Source organism: Monodon monoceros, unplaced genomic scaffold (genome assembly GCF_005190385.1).
Source record: "Monodon monoceros isolate NGI ecotype Baffin Bay Population unplaced genomic scaffold, NGI_Narwhal_1 Super_Scaffold_22, whole genome shotgun sequence".
Lineage (NCBI taxonomy): Eukaryota > Metazoa > Chordata > Mammalia > Artiodactyla > Monodontidae > Monodon > Monodon monoceros.
The window spans coordinates 99680297-99697805 of NW_021703779.1; the positions used below are offsets into that span (position 1 = coordinate 99680297).

Here is a 17509-nt window from a genome sequence, read left to right on the forward strand (position 1 = left end):
CATGAGATAGAGCACACGCTGGCCAAAGGCACAATCTTCCCTCCGAGGCAGTTCTTCTGCCCAGAATGCCTGCCTAATCCTTTCTGGAGAACTGGATTGGATCATTGAAAAAGAAGGTCTTGTTTGAGCAAAGCCAAAGCCAACACTTGCTGCTTCCTCTCCTCTGGGATCCACCCTTTGAGTTCTCCAGGGCCAAAGATGCCTCCCTAGAAGGAACTCCCAGTCTCAAAATAAGATAGGAGCAAGAGAAGGGAAGGACAAATGCCCTAAATCCACAGGCTCTCAGATGTTTAAACATTTCCTTCCCCTCTTATGTTTTATGAGTTCTTAACTCCAGGAGGGGCTGAGGTGGGATGATGGGAAGGGGATGGTGTCAATACTTTCCATATTGGCTTCTTCCAGGCAATGCAGAAGCTTCCCAGCCAGACTTGTCCATGGTCAGCCCTGTGCAGAGCCATGCCTTGGTCAAGGCAGAAGAGCGGAGGCCCCAAGGAGCCCTGCTTCTGGATCTCGGAGCCCACCTCTCCCACCCTTCGTAGTTTTCTGCCGATTTCCCCATTTCAACTGATCCTCTCATTGACTGGCCACCCATGTTTACTGTCCACTTATACACATGTATTAGCCAGTGTCATTGTTGCATTAGAAAGCCCTGAAAAACCCTTGCCTCTGCTTATTGAAGTGTTGCCCTCTAGCCCTCCTGCAGAACACCACCTACCTCCCAGTAAGGCAATATCAACAATTTCTGGATACCACAAGGGCAATGAAATTAAGTCCCCAAATAGCTTACTTAACAGAAGTCCAGTTTCGCTATAAAAATCTTGCTTCTCTTGGATATTAGAGGTGCGTTACGGAAATACTCAGCACGGTCTCAGGAACGGGAGATCACTGCCCCCTTTGACCCATCAGGACGCCCATTGCCACACCTGGCGTGCAACTACATTCTCAGGACCACGTACTCCTCCTGCAAGCCCGTGAGCACTTTCGTAAGAGGACCAGGGAGGAGGGCTAGGGAAGCATGAAGTGCACAAATGGAGTTAAGCTCTTCAGTTCCGGCAGTCTACAGGGATGAGTTCCAACTGGTGGGAGGGAAGGAGGGAGGGAAAGAGGGGTGTGGAAATGGTTAATCATGACAAATGAAGTGACTTCCTTTTCACCGCCTTCTAGACAGAACTTCAGGCATCCTCTTCTCATGGTGACTGGATTTGATCTTCCATCCTGATTGGGGATGCCACTTATGTCCAAACCAAGACTGCAGTCATGTCTTCAGGAAGCAATGACTGTCACGTTCTTAAACCCTTAGGCTTTCAAAGACCCTGCTAACATGCACTGGGTGTCTCCTGCATGCCACGCTCTTTTCTAGGTTTTTAAATATTTAGCTTCTTGTGGGATCCTCCCTATGACCTAGGAAGTAGATCTCTAGTTCCACGTTATAGGGGAGTAAACTGCAGCACATTACTTACCTAGGGTCATACAGACTAAAACCTGGGCAGTGTGATTCCAGAGCCCACACCCTTAACCAGTATTATGAGCTGCCCACCATGCGGTGCTACGGACCCAGGAGAACAACTCAGCTGGTGGATACTCGGTTGGGGAACCTGCAGTAAGGGGGACAGCAAAAGAGCAGTTCCCACTTACCAAATGTGAGCAATGTGCTGGGTGCTGTGCTTCACATTATCTTGTTGGTCCTGAGGTAGGTGCTGTTATCACCCATCATTTACAGAGGAGGAGGATGCGGTTCGGAAAAATAAAGCAACTTGTTGAAGGCCACGCAGCTGGGAGGCAGGGAGGCTGGGCTTGGGATCCAGGCTGTCTCACTCCACAGTCGTTAGACTGCGTCTCATGAAGCCCACCACTCTCACTTCTCGGGCCTTGGGTTTGCTGTATTCCCACCACTGCCTCCCCACCCCCACCAACAGACATTTATCTACCTGAACAGGAAGACCAGAAGCAAGAGATTTCAAGGTTGGTTCGTAGGTCCAGTAATCCCATCGAGTGACTGGTCCACTTCCATCTTTCCTGAATGATTTTAAAGCCTCATTATTAATGAAACAGCTTCACAAAGAAAAGAAGGCTGTCTACCTAATCTTTCCCACTGGGGGCCAGATGCCTGAAGCAGGGGGGTTTGTTGGCCATCAGCAATACAGGGCTATAAATCCACAGATGAAGGGGTTTTTAAAGTAGAATAAGGTACTTTGAATTCTCCCTAGAACAGGTTGTGACATCTTACTGGTTCCCTCATTAATTATGAATTAAATAAAATCTTTGACGTGTGTTCAAAAATAAGTGGAAAAGGGGGGTCTTCTGATGCTCACCTCTACTTCAAAGTTCAGATGGGAGGGTGTTCACCAGAGGCCTTTCTGCCTATAGGAACTGGCAGCAAAATAGAGGCTCAGCGACAGTGGTAATTCCTAGTCCAGGCCCTGAAGGGCGTAGCACCTCCAACTCATTCACTTGTTAATGGAACAAGTATTTACAGGACACATTATATGCTAGGCACTGGGCTACAGAGAAGAACACAACATGTCTGTTTCCTTGAGAGGCTCACAGCCTAGGGAAGAAAACACAGAGCATCATACAGAGCATTACTTTCCTCAAAGGAAAGTCACCTAATCTTGCTTGGGGAGGTATTCAGGGAAGGCTTCCTGGAGGAGATGGTGCAGAAGCTGAATCCTGAAGGACGAGAAATTTTCCAGATGAAAGAGTGGAGGGGTTGAAGAACATTCCAGGCGGAAGAAACACATGAAAAAGTCTAGTGGTCCATCAGCCAATCGTGTGGAATATTGTGAGCAGTTCAGCCCGGCAGAGCACAGGGTTCAAGGCACGGTGGTTCCTGACAGGGAAGCAGGGCCCAGTGCCTCACACTTGTGTTTTATCCTGATTGAAACCACGAGCTGCTCTCTTGCAGGGCTAGCGTGTGAGAGCCCAGCCTGCCAGCCAAGTCAGGGTTTGTGGGGTAACCGCCACGGGAGTCCTCTTGGCACAGCCTGACTCCTGCTGCTGAGCCCAGGAGCCCCATTAGGGTTTGGACGAGAGAAAGAGAAGTGAGGGTTTGTGGGTTGGACATGCTTTGCGGAGTGATTGGAACCTTCAGAAGTGGGGAGGCCAGGGTGGAGTGGGGAAAGAAAGGAGTTGGCAGGGCTGGAGTGGAGGGTTGTGATTTATAAGACCTGAAGGCTTTGGGACAATGGGCCCAGATGAATCTCTTCACCTTGATCAACCAAACATAAGCCAGGGCCCTGGCTGTGGGCCGCTGGAGCTGGCTCACAAAAGCCAACTGTTAAGATTTCAGAAATTTTACAAGGCGGTTGTTAAACACGGCCATTATTTTAAAACGAGTCATATAAACTTACAATTAAATACATTACGTTAAAAACAAAGTAATGGATACTCAAAGTTTATCACTTCCTAATTGTACTACTTTTCATTCTCATCACTGGAAATTAGGGGTCCTCTCCCAGGGAGCCGTTTGCTACATTTTTACCAGCACAGCACCGGCTCTGGGTCTTTTTCCTTTCTCCAACTCTCAGCTCACCCCCAATGCCAATAGTTGTTTTCAGGAAAATGCAATCCTGAAAACTAATTCATGTGGACATGCAAAGTTCTAGGAGGCCAGATTTCTGGTTTGGGCTCTTAGATAATTTATTCGTGCTTTAACAGAGTCTTCTGGGGACGCCAAGATGGTGTGATCGACAAGACATTTTCAGACCAACCTTTTCAGCGGCTGTTGAAATGGACGTAATAGACAACAATCCCCTCTATGCTTTTGTTTGAGGTCATCCCTCCACACTCACCCCCTTCAAACCACAAGCCTGAAACTATTCCCCCGGCCTAGGATTTCTGTGGAATTAAGCAGCTGAATCCTCATCATTCATCCCACTAAGGTCGTGACAAAATGGACTGACAGGTCCTCAGCCCAGGAGATCCCAGCTAGAGAGATTCACTTTTACCGCCACTACACAAGGGTAAATAATAATAACAGTAGCAGAAGCAGGTAATATACATTGAGTGCTTACTATGTACCAGGCAGTGCACTTTAGTGCTCACAAGAGTTCTGGAAGGCAAATACCATTACCATCCCCATTTTATAGAAGAGGAAACTGAGGCTCAGAGAGGTTAAGGAACCTGCTCAAAGGCACAGAGCAATCAAGCTGTGGAGGGAGATAGGAATCCAGGCAGTCTGCTTCCAGAGTGCTGCTTTCTCACCATGGCAGGGAGATTTCTCCCATCAAAGGTGTCCTCATGGCTCTTCCCCTGGCTTGGCTGGGACTCATCCTCTCCTCTCTCTGACCAGCTTATTCTCTCTCCCTGCCCACTACAGGATGGCACACCTAGGGGCTTAGATGTATGGCTGAACTTGACCATTAAGTGAGAAAATCACAGAAGCTGAGAAAGTCCCAGACCACTTCCATTTTATGATCCTTCCAATGTATTAAAACAAACAAAAATATGAGGAAATGCCAAAGATAAGGTTACAAAATTTGTGGTAACACATTCACACATTTAATAAAGAGCTTAATGCAATATAATTTTGCTATTCACAAGAGAAGTGGGGAGTTTGTTCAATGAGGATAGAGTTTATTTTGCAAGATTAAAAAGTTCTAAGAATCCGCTGCACGACGATATGAATAGAGTGAACACACCTGAACTTTACACTTAAAGTTGATTAAGATGGTATATTTTATGTTATGTGCTTTTTACCACAATTAAAAAAAAAATTTTATAGTGAGTATACAGAAAAAAAAAAAAACAAGGAAACCCCAAAGATAAGATTACAAAATTTGTGGTAACACATTCACATATTTAATTACAGAGCAGTTTAATACAGCATGACTTTACTGTTCACAAGATAAATCCAGTATTTATATAAAAATTAATTTGTGTTGCACTATATGTAGTGTCGTCTGAAAATGGGACACAAGCTTTAAGTCGTATGACGAATGGTGTCTTTGTCCAGACCTATCAGTGAAACTCTGTGAATGTATGAAAAATAGCCTCGTTGTGAGATAACCTCGAACCCTGAAGTCGGTCGTGAATGTAAGGCCTTGATCAAATGACTTTCCTAGCTGCCCCGGCCATGTTTTGCCCTGACCTGACATAAGGCTTCTGGCAGCAGAGGGCCTCTCACAAGTACTGTCAATTTCATCCTCGGTTTCACAGCTCTGACCCGCACTGTAGTTTCCAGAGGGACTGCACGAGCTTGAAAACCCTTCCAGGCTGAAACAACCTTGTCCCGACTTTTTTGGTCATTCAAGCAGATCGTTTAACCTTATTTCGTCATTCTTTTGTTGTAACTTTTAAAAATTAACGTATAGTTGATTTACAGTATTGTGTTAGTTTCTGGTGTACAGCAAAGTGATTCAGCTATATATATATATTTTTTTTTTCTTTTTCATTGTAGTTTACGACAAGTCGTTGAATATAGTTTCCTGTGCTATACAGTAGGACCTTGTTGTTTCATCATTCTTTATATTGCTGTATCTTGCTAGTTATCACCTTTATTGTGTCACACACAAATGCAGAACTTTATGTATCTGCTCTCTAGAAAAAGGCATACACACTATTTTGAATACACTTTGCATATATACAGTTTACAGACCTCCTCGGAATCAATGAAGCCCATTCATGTGCTCTCTGTCTAAGAACTTTCTACACACTAAAGTCCACGCTCTTTTTTTTTTTTTTTTTTTTTTTTAGTTTTTGGCATTTTACTAATTTTCCACATGTGAAAACCATAGTTATAATGTTTTGATTTTATCAATATAAAGGAATAGTTGTCAAGGTAGGAGAATATTATTTTATTTAACGTTTTGTTAGCTTTATCTGCAACTTTTCAATATGTATAAACATGATACACATACTTCTGTTGGTACGCTTGCTCTGGACCCTGAAGATTTAGGGACAGGCCTGGCTTTCACTATGAGTGTGAATGTAAAGTCCACACTCTTTAATAGGAAGTTCTAAGCCATAATTGTTTGAGGTCACCAAGGTTAACATAAGAGCCCCATAATATACCAGTGATTTGGTGGTGGTTCAGCATATCAGGACCACATGCTAAATTTGAACTTGACCCAAACTCCCAACTTTCCCAGTCTGACCAGTATGAGGACCCAAACTACCAACTTTCCCAGTCTTGACCAGTTTGAGGACTGCACCCCACACCTCCCTCTGACTTGGTCTCCCCAGCATGCTGACCATTTGGCTACAGCCTAGAATTGACCCAGAAAACAAGCAAATGTAAATACTCACTGAATCTCTCTGGGGCCATTCTGTGTAAATAGAAAATGTATATAAGTCGTTCTGCCTTTGAGAATCTGCTGAAAGCCATATACATAGGTACAGATATTTGGGGGCTCTTAGAGCCCCCTGACATGCATTTATGGACCATCCTGCCTAGAGGACCATAGGCAGCTCTATTTACTCTCTGCCTTCTGACCCGGGCCCTTCTTGAAATAGTCTGGGGTCTTAGACTCTGGGGTCTAAGCTAAAGCCAATTGGACGTTCACCTCCTGGTTTCCCCCCTGTTTTATTCGTGTGGTAGTCTCTGTCCTTGCCCCACCACACCTGAGCTCTCCCATCTTGGATCCATAGTTATATTTCCACCCAGTTTCCCTCCTTTACACCTTTAGCCCTTATTTTCTGAGGCTCGCATTACACCATTCTGGTCTTTTGGTCTCAGCGTCCCTTTTTCCCCATTAGCCTCCGAACACCGCGTGCCTCGTCATCCTCTGCCTGGCCCAGCTCATGGTTCCCAGCATCTCCCACAAACAGGCTTTGCCTTATTCTCCTGAAGAGCTTCCTTATGGCTTCCCAATATACATTTGCATTTTGATTATGGTCCCCATAGATTTTGGCTTTGCCAAAAGAGAAACAAAACCCACACCTCAGGAAGCCATGTTATATAATTTTTAAAAGTCTCATTCTGACTCTCCTTCTATCCTCTACTGGCTTCCACCATTCAAAAACCCTCCTTTTCCAGGAGTAGCCTTACACCTCTCCCCACCCCTCCCATCCCTTAGTTGTGGAGCTAAATGGTAGAACATTCTGTCTGTATGGCTAAAGAAAAGTGGTCATCACATCGAGTCCAGAGATGTATATGTGGGGCTCACAAATAAAACCAGCTCATTTTACTCTTTTCAAACAGAATTTTAGCTAGGTCACTTCTAATAATAGCCATCCATTGGGGAAAATGAATGACTACCAATTTACAAAATGGGATTATGGAATTTTTCAAAATGAGCACTAGATAGACAAACTCTTGGGTTAACACTCCTCGTTGACCTAGAAGTGCATTGCAAAAAGAAGATAGTGTATTTCTGATAATGAAAACATTGCCCCTGTACCTAACTTTTTTTAGGTTAACAGTGGTGCACATACACTGTGATCCCTCTAAGGGCAGTGGGACCACATTCTAAATCATTTTCTTCAGAGCTTATCTTGAGGAACATGATAGTCATATCTTCCTGGATATCCCCACTCATCTGGTCCTTGGGACATGAGTTGATACCTTATATAGGAACCAACTGCTGTTAGAGGAAGGAGTTTGAAGTTCAATGGTTCATCTAGAAGAATATCAGATCAGGAGATTTAAGAACTCCAGATGTATTAATTTGGGTAAGTGCAGCCACAAAACTTGCTGGGACCTCAATAGAGGACTGGTAGAGAAGGAAAAGTAGCTGGTATTAGATAAGATTGCGGGAGGGGAAGACAACCTGGTTTGCCCCCAGAAGGGTCAAGGGGATGGAGTAGTGAGTCCTCCCAAAGTAATAGTGCAGGGTGGCAAACTTGGGGAAATAAACATTTGTCCCTGTTGTGGGCTGAACTGTGTCCCCTGCAAAATTCATATGTTGAAGCCATAACCCAACCCCACCCCCGCCCAGTACCTCAGAATGTGACTGTATTTGGAAATACTGCCTTTAAAGAGTTAAATAAGTTAAAATTAGGCCACTAGGATGGGTCCCAGACCCATCTGACCAGTGTCCTTGTAAGTAAAGGAAGGGGCACATGAGAATACAGTGAGAAGGTGGCCATCTGCAAGCCAAGGAGAGAAGCCTCAGGAGAACCAGACCTGTCGGCACTTGATCTTGGACTTCTAGCCTCCAGAACTGTGAGAGAATAAATTTCTGTTGTTTAAGCCACCAATCTGTGTTATTTTGTTATGGCAGCCTTAGTGAATGAATTCCACCCCCTTTCTTTTGAACTTCCCAGACTCTAAACCCCCTTCCAATATTTGAGGAAGTCCCCACTGATGAATATTGGGGGAGGCAGAGCCTCTCTAGCAGCAGCAATGGTTGCATCAAGATGGAATTCAACGTTGAGAGCATTAATAGGTCAGGCTGCCGTGTCTAGTGCCCATTGAAGGCAACTGTAGGAATGTCCTGGGTGGGCTAGCTCTACAGCTAGCTTGCTCCCCAGCTCTCCCAGGGATTCTGTGAGCTACCAAGAACCTTTAAATAAACACATTTTCTCCCTATATCAGTTAGAGACGGCTTCTGTGGCTTATGATTAAGACCACTGACCGCTATGATTCAGGTCTGCATCTGTAACCTGAGAGTAATTCAACTGCAGAAGTTTCTAGGTGTCAGGCACATTCAAGGTTGGATGGGTGATGGCCTCAGAGTTCCCAGGATTGAGGTAATTTTGAGCAGTGCTCCAGCCATCGGAGGTGCTCTCAAGAGGAACACCTGACCTGAGGTGCTCCTTTCTTTTCTCTTTCCCACTTCCTTTTGTTCCTTCCTTTTCATTCAGTCCTAAGTGGGGCCCTTGGGAGAAGGAAGCTGTGAGCCCTGCTTAGTCTGGGCTGTCTTGGGAATGAAAGCTGCCTTAGAATGCGTCCCCCTCTGCCCTATCCCAGCCCTTCTTGGACTCAGCCATGAAGACTGGTAAATAAGGAAAATGTGACATTATTTTTGTGTAACCTTTGATTCTCTATTACTTGGAAACCAAGGGTCATCCTGAGACCAAGCGGTAGCTCTAAAATATCTATAAAGAAAGAATATCTATATATCTATTAAGGGCAACAAATAGTTACTAGTGGGAGGTGGGGAGTTGGGCCAAGAAGCAGGGGCACTCCGTGTGGCCGGGGGCTGGCTTGAAGCTGAGTTTATATAACTAGCACAGTACTTCTATTTAGGTGGGGGAGTAGGAAAACCAGAAGTCTCCAAATATGGTCCTTTGGAACTTTTACCCAATATTTTAAAATATAGGTTGTCCTCATCAAAGAAGGCTTTTAATATTTTTATTTGAGGGTAACTTTGGGAGACGGATATGAGGGGGTCTAACTTTGGGAGACGGATATGAGGGGGTCCCAAGCTACTAGTTGGTGCCACCACTCCTGGACAGGAGGCATCTATGGTCCCCAACATTATATCAGAAGGCAGTTATCCAGCCCCGAGTTCATTTTTGCTCTTAGGGACTTACACTGTTCCTCAGCCACCTGCCTGGGGCCTGACTTCCGGTTGCCTGGGCCCCTACCTCTGCTCATTGGTCTCCCAGGCACAGGACTCAGGGCTTTTGTGGCCTAATCCCTTGGGCCTAGAACATAGTTTTAGCTGATCGTTTTGCGGTGTGACCTCAGGCTTGCCAGACTTCGATACCTCCAACTCTTCTTTGCCATATCTTATAAATGCCCTGGTCTTTCCTTCTCCATTCCAGCCTATGGAGTCTAGGCATGACATTGAAGACAGTCCTTTGGCAAGAGCATACACAATTAAGGGTAATTTTCAGGTTATTATTTCTCCTTTGGGGGAACTCAATAGGATTATTTGATTGAAAATGTAAAAACACAAAACAAAACAAAAAACCCAGGAGACAAATTGTCTGAGGTAAAAGGCTTTCAAGCATTCAGCGGTGTGGAAGAGCACATTATACTTAAAATATACCCAATTCCTTATTGGATAGTTGATTTAACTTTGTTTTAACATTTTATTAGGGGGGAAAAAAAAAGGTCAGTGGAGCAAAAGTTTCTATAGCAACCTGGCAGCCACACCTCTTGTAACCTATGAAATCATTAAATTACGAGGTGCAACTAAGTCTGAGATGGGCCTTGTGGGAATTGGCGGACCAATGGTTATATAACTGGAATGAGTGACGGTTTCAGCCCATTTATCAAGGAGGAGCCTGAGGCTGTGTAATATAGCCCTATTGTCAGGAAGGCCTTCAACCTGGGATGGGGATTGAGGGTTGGGAGTATATATGTTGTGTACATGTCTTCAGGAATGGGGGCGGGGGTGGGGAGTGCCCTAAAGAGTGGGAGGACAAAACCTGAGAAAACAGAAAGCCTAAGGCTTCATTCTGAAAAGCTTGGTGCTACTCAGACTAGGTAATCCCTGCTGGTCTGGTTCCCTGGCAAGAATGGGCAGGCCTCCTTTTGGGGGGGGAAGGGTGGGTGGAGATGAGTACAAGCCAGATGTACTTGAGAGTAAAGTGATGTGTGGGCAAGAAAACACAGGAAGACCAGGATTGCATGCTGGCGGGTACCAAAAAAACAAATAAAAAACAACAAAAAACCTAGGCCTGGGAACCTGAGGATTTACCAAGGCTAAAAGGGCTAAATTGCCCAGGAGACACGTCCCACGCAGCCCTCAGTCTCCCCCATCCCAAACCTATGACAACAACCGGAAATTCCCATTTATGCTCAGGTAGAAAATTGATGATAAGTATAGAGACTGCTGGAAATGAATACCCGCCATTAGTTTCTTTTATCTCAGCCACACCTCTGCAAACCAGATGTAAATAGATGAATCAACCCACTTTCGCTAAATGTGGGGAATTGCAGAGCCTCATATAAGGCAGCTACTTTATTTTGCACCTGTGGATGAGAATGGTGTTTGACTTAGAGAAATTTGTTCCCAGTCTGGGTAATACGATGAAGGAGAGAGAGAAGGAGATGCATTCTATTTTCTCAGCATCCTGTGGGAGGAAAGTCTGTCACCTGATTAACACCAGCCCCACCAGAGGGGCCAAAGTCCCCATTCTCACCAGCTACGTGAATGTTGAGAGACCGGTCTGGGGGGCTGCCCAATTCTTGGACCCTGGAAATTGCTTCTGTGTCAACCTGCCTTGTGTCTCAGAACCCACCTCTGCCCTCCCCACCCCCCCAAACAGCACAATCAGGCACCTTATTTGTGTCTTTGATCACATTTGTCTGAGAGAAGGCAGGCGTGGGAGACGGAAGAATGTTTAATTCCGTGGGAGTGGTGGTGAGGGAGGTCAGTTTGGGATAACAACCAGTGCCACAGCACTCATGTGTTGGCTCTAATACTGAAGTCCAGGTCATTTCCAAGTTGCTGAGTGACCTTCAGTCTTCTGTGAGTCACAGCTGCAGCTGAGTCACAGACACAAGGAGAGAGGGTGTGCTTGCTTCTTATAAGCCTTGTTCCTTATCCCCGCCCCATATTCTTCCTAGTTCTTCCTCGAGGAAGGGGCTGTGTCTTCTATTACTATTATGACAGAAGTCATGATGGCTTTAGAGTCACAGAGATCTGTCATTTACTACCTATAGATGACTTCCTCTGTCTGAGGCTTAATTTCCTTGGCTACAATATGGGGGGAAAATAGTACCTCATGGTGTATATCAGAGGATTACTGTGAAGTTTAAACAAGATCAATCATATAAAGACATTTTCAGAGTCCCTGTCACACATAAGTACTGAATGAGTGTGAGTCATTATTAAGTCATTCCCCCAAATCATTTTGGAAATATTTTTGGAAGTTTCTCTATTATGAGCTTGGTTATTGAGAATCATTTCCTCAAAACCTCATCACCCTGGAGGAAGAGGCAGTGATCCAATCTAACTTCTCAAGCGAAGGGCTGACCCTAAGCATGTGTTGACCACATCAAAGGGCACATACCCCACAAAGTTGTGCATGAAACATCACATGGGCTTCTCCCTGTACCTGTCTTGTACACGATAAGGAGTGGATTATGCAGTAACTACCTCCCGCTTGTTACACTTCTGTGAGGGCAAGTGGTGTCCCAGGTTTCTCCATGTTTATGCTAATGGAATGGTTTGTCCAAGCCACATAGAAACATGATGCCTTTCCTCACTGTCGGTAGAACCTGTCCTTTGGCCACCTGGGTGCCCCCTGGGTTCCCTCTGGGTTCCCTGCACACTTGACATCCCTTATAGGTATCCCTTGGGTGCCCTGACATCACACTCAACCAATGGAACTGACCAGCCCTCGAACTGAAGGCTATTTTGCTAGTTTCTTTCTCTGGAAACAGCACATTACGGTAATTGAGATGTTTACCTCTAAACTTCTACATTTACCTTTTTTTTTCTTTATTATTTTCCTCCAGAGAAAGGGAAGTCTGCAAGTGAGCTTCTATGAAATGTCGCTTAGTCTTTTCTACAACAGGTGCAGAGAGACAATTTCAGGACTGGGTGTGCTTTTAATATCCTCCCCCCAAATCAATAAGGACCAATTTTCCACACAGCCTTTCAATTCCGGATTGTAGTCATGAGAAATCGACAGGCTTCCAGGCTCTGGAGAGAGCTTTTTTTTTTCAGGAACAAATTTTCGGTAATGGTTCATACGCACAAGGCCAAAGGCTAGATCAGTGCGATGTTTTAATTGTTCCAGACGCAGTCATCAAAGAACTATTATGGGGGTGCCTCTGAAGCACCCCCATGTGTTCCACATGCGAAGGGTAGAGGCACATAAATGTCGATGATAAGGCGCGGGTTCCTCAGCCTCGTTCGGTGTGCTCATGACGCACCCCTGGACTGTGCCAACCTTCTCCTGCAGGTTCCTGCAGGGCTCCCGCTGTCATCCATCCCTCACGACAGACTACAGCCATGGGCAGAAAAGGTCTGCAGTGCCGCTGAGGAGCCTCTGCAACTTTGCCTCTGATCGTCTCATGGATATATTCTTAAATCCAGTAATTGACGCATTTTAGTTTTTCTTACCTTTGGGCTAGTAGGGAGCAGAGAGAGTGGACTTTTCTGTCATAGGGGACTTATGGAATTATTGTGGAATGATACTTAAAATTGGGCAGGTTCTTAGAAACCATCTAGTCCAAGGTCTTCATTTTTCACAAGTGAATAAAGTCCAGAGAGATTTTTGTCATTTACCCAAGGCCATTATGGCAATTTAGTAGCAGAATCAGAGCTAGAATCCAGTTCGGTGCTCTTTCTGGGACAACATGTACTTTCCACTGCATTGGCATTTGTTTTACCTTAGATAATAACAGCTAATATTCTTTGACCACTCTCTACGTGCCAGGAATTGTGTTAAGCACATTATCGGTTTCAATCCCCAAAACAACTCTAAGAAGTAGGGACTTATATTTTCCCCACTTTTATAGACAAAGAGATGGAGGCTTAGAAAGGTCAAGTAACTGAGCCAAGGTTACACATCACACCATACAACTCTCTTAATATTTAATTTACTAAACTAACTAATCCAATCCAAGGAGACGAGTACTCAGACTAGAGGGGATATTTATGTTGACCAGACTCTATAAGGCAGAATGTCAGAATTGATTTGTACATTTGTTAATTTGTATCCTGAGAAGATGATTTCCTGCATTAACATTTACAAAGCTATTTCTAGGAGGTTCTCTTCCCTTCTGAATGCTCTCATTGACATTCACCACTGTGATAAGCCCTTGCAAATGTGCACAGGTTGGAATTAAGAGGGGGAAGGCAAAAATTGAAGAATTAAAATATTGATTGAATAGGTATCCTGGGATGTTTGGAAAGGATAAATCCATTTATTCTATTTGTCTTTTCCAATTATTCATAAATCTCCTCCCACTGAATTTTGGTAGAATAAAGCCACTTGAGTAAAAGCCACTTGAGGTAATGGATCTATCCTCTGTGTTTGTACCTATTTGGTTTTTTCCCCCACAAAATGTCTTCATACACACTTCCCACCTTCCTTCTCCTCTGCAACTGAGCACTAGGTACCCTCTACAGCACCCAGATAAACCATAAAGCAACACTTTGAAGCAACTCATTTAATCCCTCATATGGGCAAAAAACCCGCAAGAGAAACCATGCTAGGATGTACAGGTTATGAGGACCTATCTGATTATTTAGTGAATACCTCTTTCAGTTTCCATTCAAATCACTTGGGTCCCTATTATTTCCATGACATTGTCTAAACATTTTACTGTTCCTTGGAAGTAGAGTTTGAGCTGGTAGATGGAGTTGGTAATCTGGAGAGTTGGACTTTAGTCTCAGTTATCCTTTCAGAGGCTCAGTTTCCCCTAGGCTATTTAATACCTACCTTTCCGACATACAGAGTGGCTATTAAGTCAACGAGAAGAAATATGCGAATGTTCTTGAAAAGTTACAGGTTATGCAAATGCAAATTATCACTTGTGATGGTTAATTTTATGTGTCAACTTGACCAGGCCATATGGTGCCCAGATATTTGGACAAACATTATTCTGAGTGTGTCTGTGAAAGTGGTTCTGGATGAGATTAACATTTGAATTGGTAGACTGAGGAAAGCAGATTGCTCCACCCAGTGTGGGTGGGCCTCATCCAATCAGTTGAAGGCCTGAATAGACCAAAAAGGCTGACCCTTCCCTAAGTAAGAGAGAATTTCTCCTGCCTGACTGCCTGCAAGCATAGACATCAGCTTTTCCCTGCTTTTAGATTCAATTGAAACATTAGCTCTTCCTGGGTCTCAAGCCTTTGGCCTTCAGACTGCAATTACACTATTGGCTGCCCTGAGACCATGATCTGATTTATGTTTTTAAAAGATAACTCTGGTATGGAGACTGGAGTGTGTGTGTGTGTGAAGAATTAAAGCAGAAAGACCAGGTTGGAGGCCATTGTAGTCATCTGGGAACGAAATAATAGTGGCTTAGCTTAACGTGGTGGTAGTTGAGATGGAGATAAGTGGATGGATTTGGAATATGTTTTGAAGGTAGAGGAAATAGGACTTGATAAGAGATTTCAGGTGAGAGGTAAAAGGATGGAAGGAATCAAAGATGACTTTTAGGTGTTGGGCTTGAGCAACTTGGTACTGAAGTGGGAAACACTGTAACTGGAGGTGGGGGGAAATCAAGAGTACAGTTTTGGACATATTAAGTTTGAGATGCCATACAAGTGGGAAGCTGGATACACATGTCTGGGGTTCATGGAAAAAGTCAGTCCTGGAGATAAACTTTTGAGAGTCATCAGTATTGACAGTATTTAAAGCCATGGGACTGGCTGAGATTGCTAGAGAGAGTGTATGGGAAAAAAGAGTCCCAGGACAGGGCCCAACACTTAGAGATTTAGCAGACCAGTAGGATCCAAAAAAGGAAATATAAAATAAGGAGTTGGTGAGGTATGAAGAAAATCAGAAGAGCACTTTCCCAGAAGTGAAGAAAGGAGAGTGTTTCACGAAGGAGAGTGTGAGCAAATGTGTTAAGTGTTTCTAAAAGGTAATGGAAGAGGGGAGAAGAAATGACCGCTAGGTTTGGCAATATATCAGATTTATGGTGTAAAAGATCACTCTAGTGTCAGCACGGAGGAGGCATTTGAGTGGATGGGATATGGTGGCAAGACTGGAAACCGGGAGATTCCAGTTAGAAAATCACTGTTACCAGAATTTCGGGAGAAAGACCATAAGGGCCTGGATTGAGGTAGTGGTATTGAGGGAGACGAGGAGGAGATAGACAAGGAAAATCTCTTAAAAATAAAACAAAGTTCTCTCATAAACACTTCTTTCTCTCCATTTCAACTGTTCTTATTTCAAGACCTCATTAGCCCTAAAAGCACAGGGTTTAGAAAAACCCAGGGATTATCCAAACTAAGCTCTGATATGATGCTTCCCGAATTAAGCATTAAGAAGTCATTCCCCTGGGCAAAAGCTTTCCATAGCAGAAATAAAATTAATATACAAAAATCAGTTGTATTTATCTATACTAGCAATGAACATTCCAAAAATAAAATTAAGTAAACAATTCTAATTACAATAGCATAAAAATCATAAAATACTTAGGAGTAAATTTAACCAAGGAAGTAAGACTTGTACATTGAAAACTGCAAAACACTGTTGAAAGAAATTAAAGTAGATTCAAATAAATGGAAAGACATCCTATATTCATGGATTGGAAGACTTACTATTGTTCAATGGCATACTTCCCAAATTGATCTACAGATTCAAGGCAATCCATCTCAAAATCACAGCTGTATTTTTTAGACAAAATGGACAATCTGATTCTAAAATTCACATGGAAATGCAAGGGACCCTGAATAGCCAAGGCAATCTTTTAAAAGAAGAACAAAGTTGAAGGACTTTTCACTTCCAATTTCAAAGCTTACTACAAAGCTACAGTAATCTAGACAATGTGGTTCTAGCATAAGGATAGACATATAGGCCAATGGAATAGAATTGAGAGTCCAGAAAGGAGCCCATACGTCAATGGTTAATTGATTTTCCACAAAGGTACCAAGACAATTCAATGTAGAAAGAATACTCTCTTCAATAAATGGTGCTGGGACAACTAGATATCCACATGCAGAAAAACGAAGTTAGATCCTTACCACGTACTATACATAAAACTTGGCTCCAAAGAGTCCAAGACCTAAACGTAAGAGCTAAAACTCTTAGAAGAAAATATAGATGTAAATCTTTGTGACCTTGGTTAGACAATGGTTTCCTAGGTATGACACCAAATGCACAAGCAGCCAAAGAAAAAATAGATAAATTGGGCATCACCACAATTAAAATAGTTTGCACTTTATTATGTATTAACTTGCTCTTATACAGATTAGTTTTGTTTACTGACTTATTTTAGACTTTCTGTTGTCCCTTTTCTAAAAATTGAATATTAATATTGAACCCTGTGATTTCCTAATTTAGGAGACATGATCTCTAGCCATCTGATCAAGTTATGCAGAAATATAATAATATACAGAAATAGAAAATGCCCATTTTATCATCAGTGGCTTCATCTGATCAGGCTTAAGAATGTTTTCACCAACAGGGGGTGAAATTTATACTTGAATATAGGCCACAGATGTTCTTAGAAATAAAGGGGACAAAAACATGGATTTCCTAATTCAGGACTTATCCACTATTTACTTCTATTGAAGTCATATTTACTTACTTTCCTAAATTTACCATAAATAAAAGTTTAAAAATCCTAAAATAGCTTGATAATCACAACTTTCCTTATATTCTTGCAATTCTCTTTTGCTTTATTTGGCACTAACAAAAATGTTTGAGAAAGGGGGTCTAAATGGATAAAAGATGTTCTAGGAACATCAGTAAAAAAACACAGCGCAGGGAAACCAACCACAAAAATGCCTGAGGGATCTGTATTCTGATTAACGGAGGGTTAGATAGAATGCATAATTTACTATGTTTTGACCCTTACAAAATTTCCTGCCCTTGTCCTAATATTGGTGCTCTTCTCAGCGAGGTTGTCCTTGGACCTCCTGTTTAAAAATCTCACCTCTACATTTCCTATACCTCTTTCCTCTATTTTTCTTATTTTAATTTCTTTTTTTCTTTTCTTTTTAATTTTTTATAACATCTTTATTGGAGTATAATTGCTTCACAA

The 17509-nt window shown here is 43.1% G+C and overlaps 1 protein-coding gene across 3 annotated transcripts in view; it reads left to right on the forward strand.

The window, feature by feature from the left end:
- LONRF3 (LON peptidase N-terminal domain and ring finger 3) overlaps positions 1-575 on the forward strand; it is a 37719-nt gene extending 37144 nt beyond the window's left edge. For 2 of the 3 annotated variants that reach the window (XM_029241454.1, XM_029241455.1), the window contains exon 12: positions 403-575. In XM_029241454.1, the coding sequence (XP_029097287.1) occupies positions 403-539 (137 nt within the window). In that variant the 3' untranslated portion in view covers positions 540-575. The remainder of the gene's footprint in view (positions 1-402) is intronic. The other variant, XM_029241456.1, reaches the window with a different exon arrangement.
- The last annotated feature ends 16934 nt before the right edge of the window (positions 576-17509 follow it).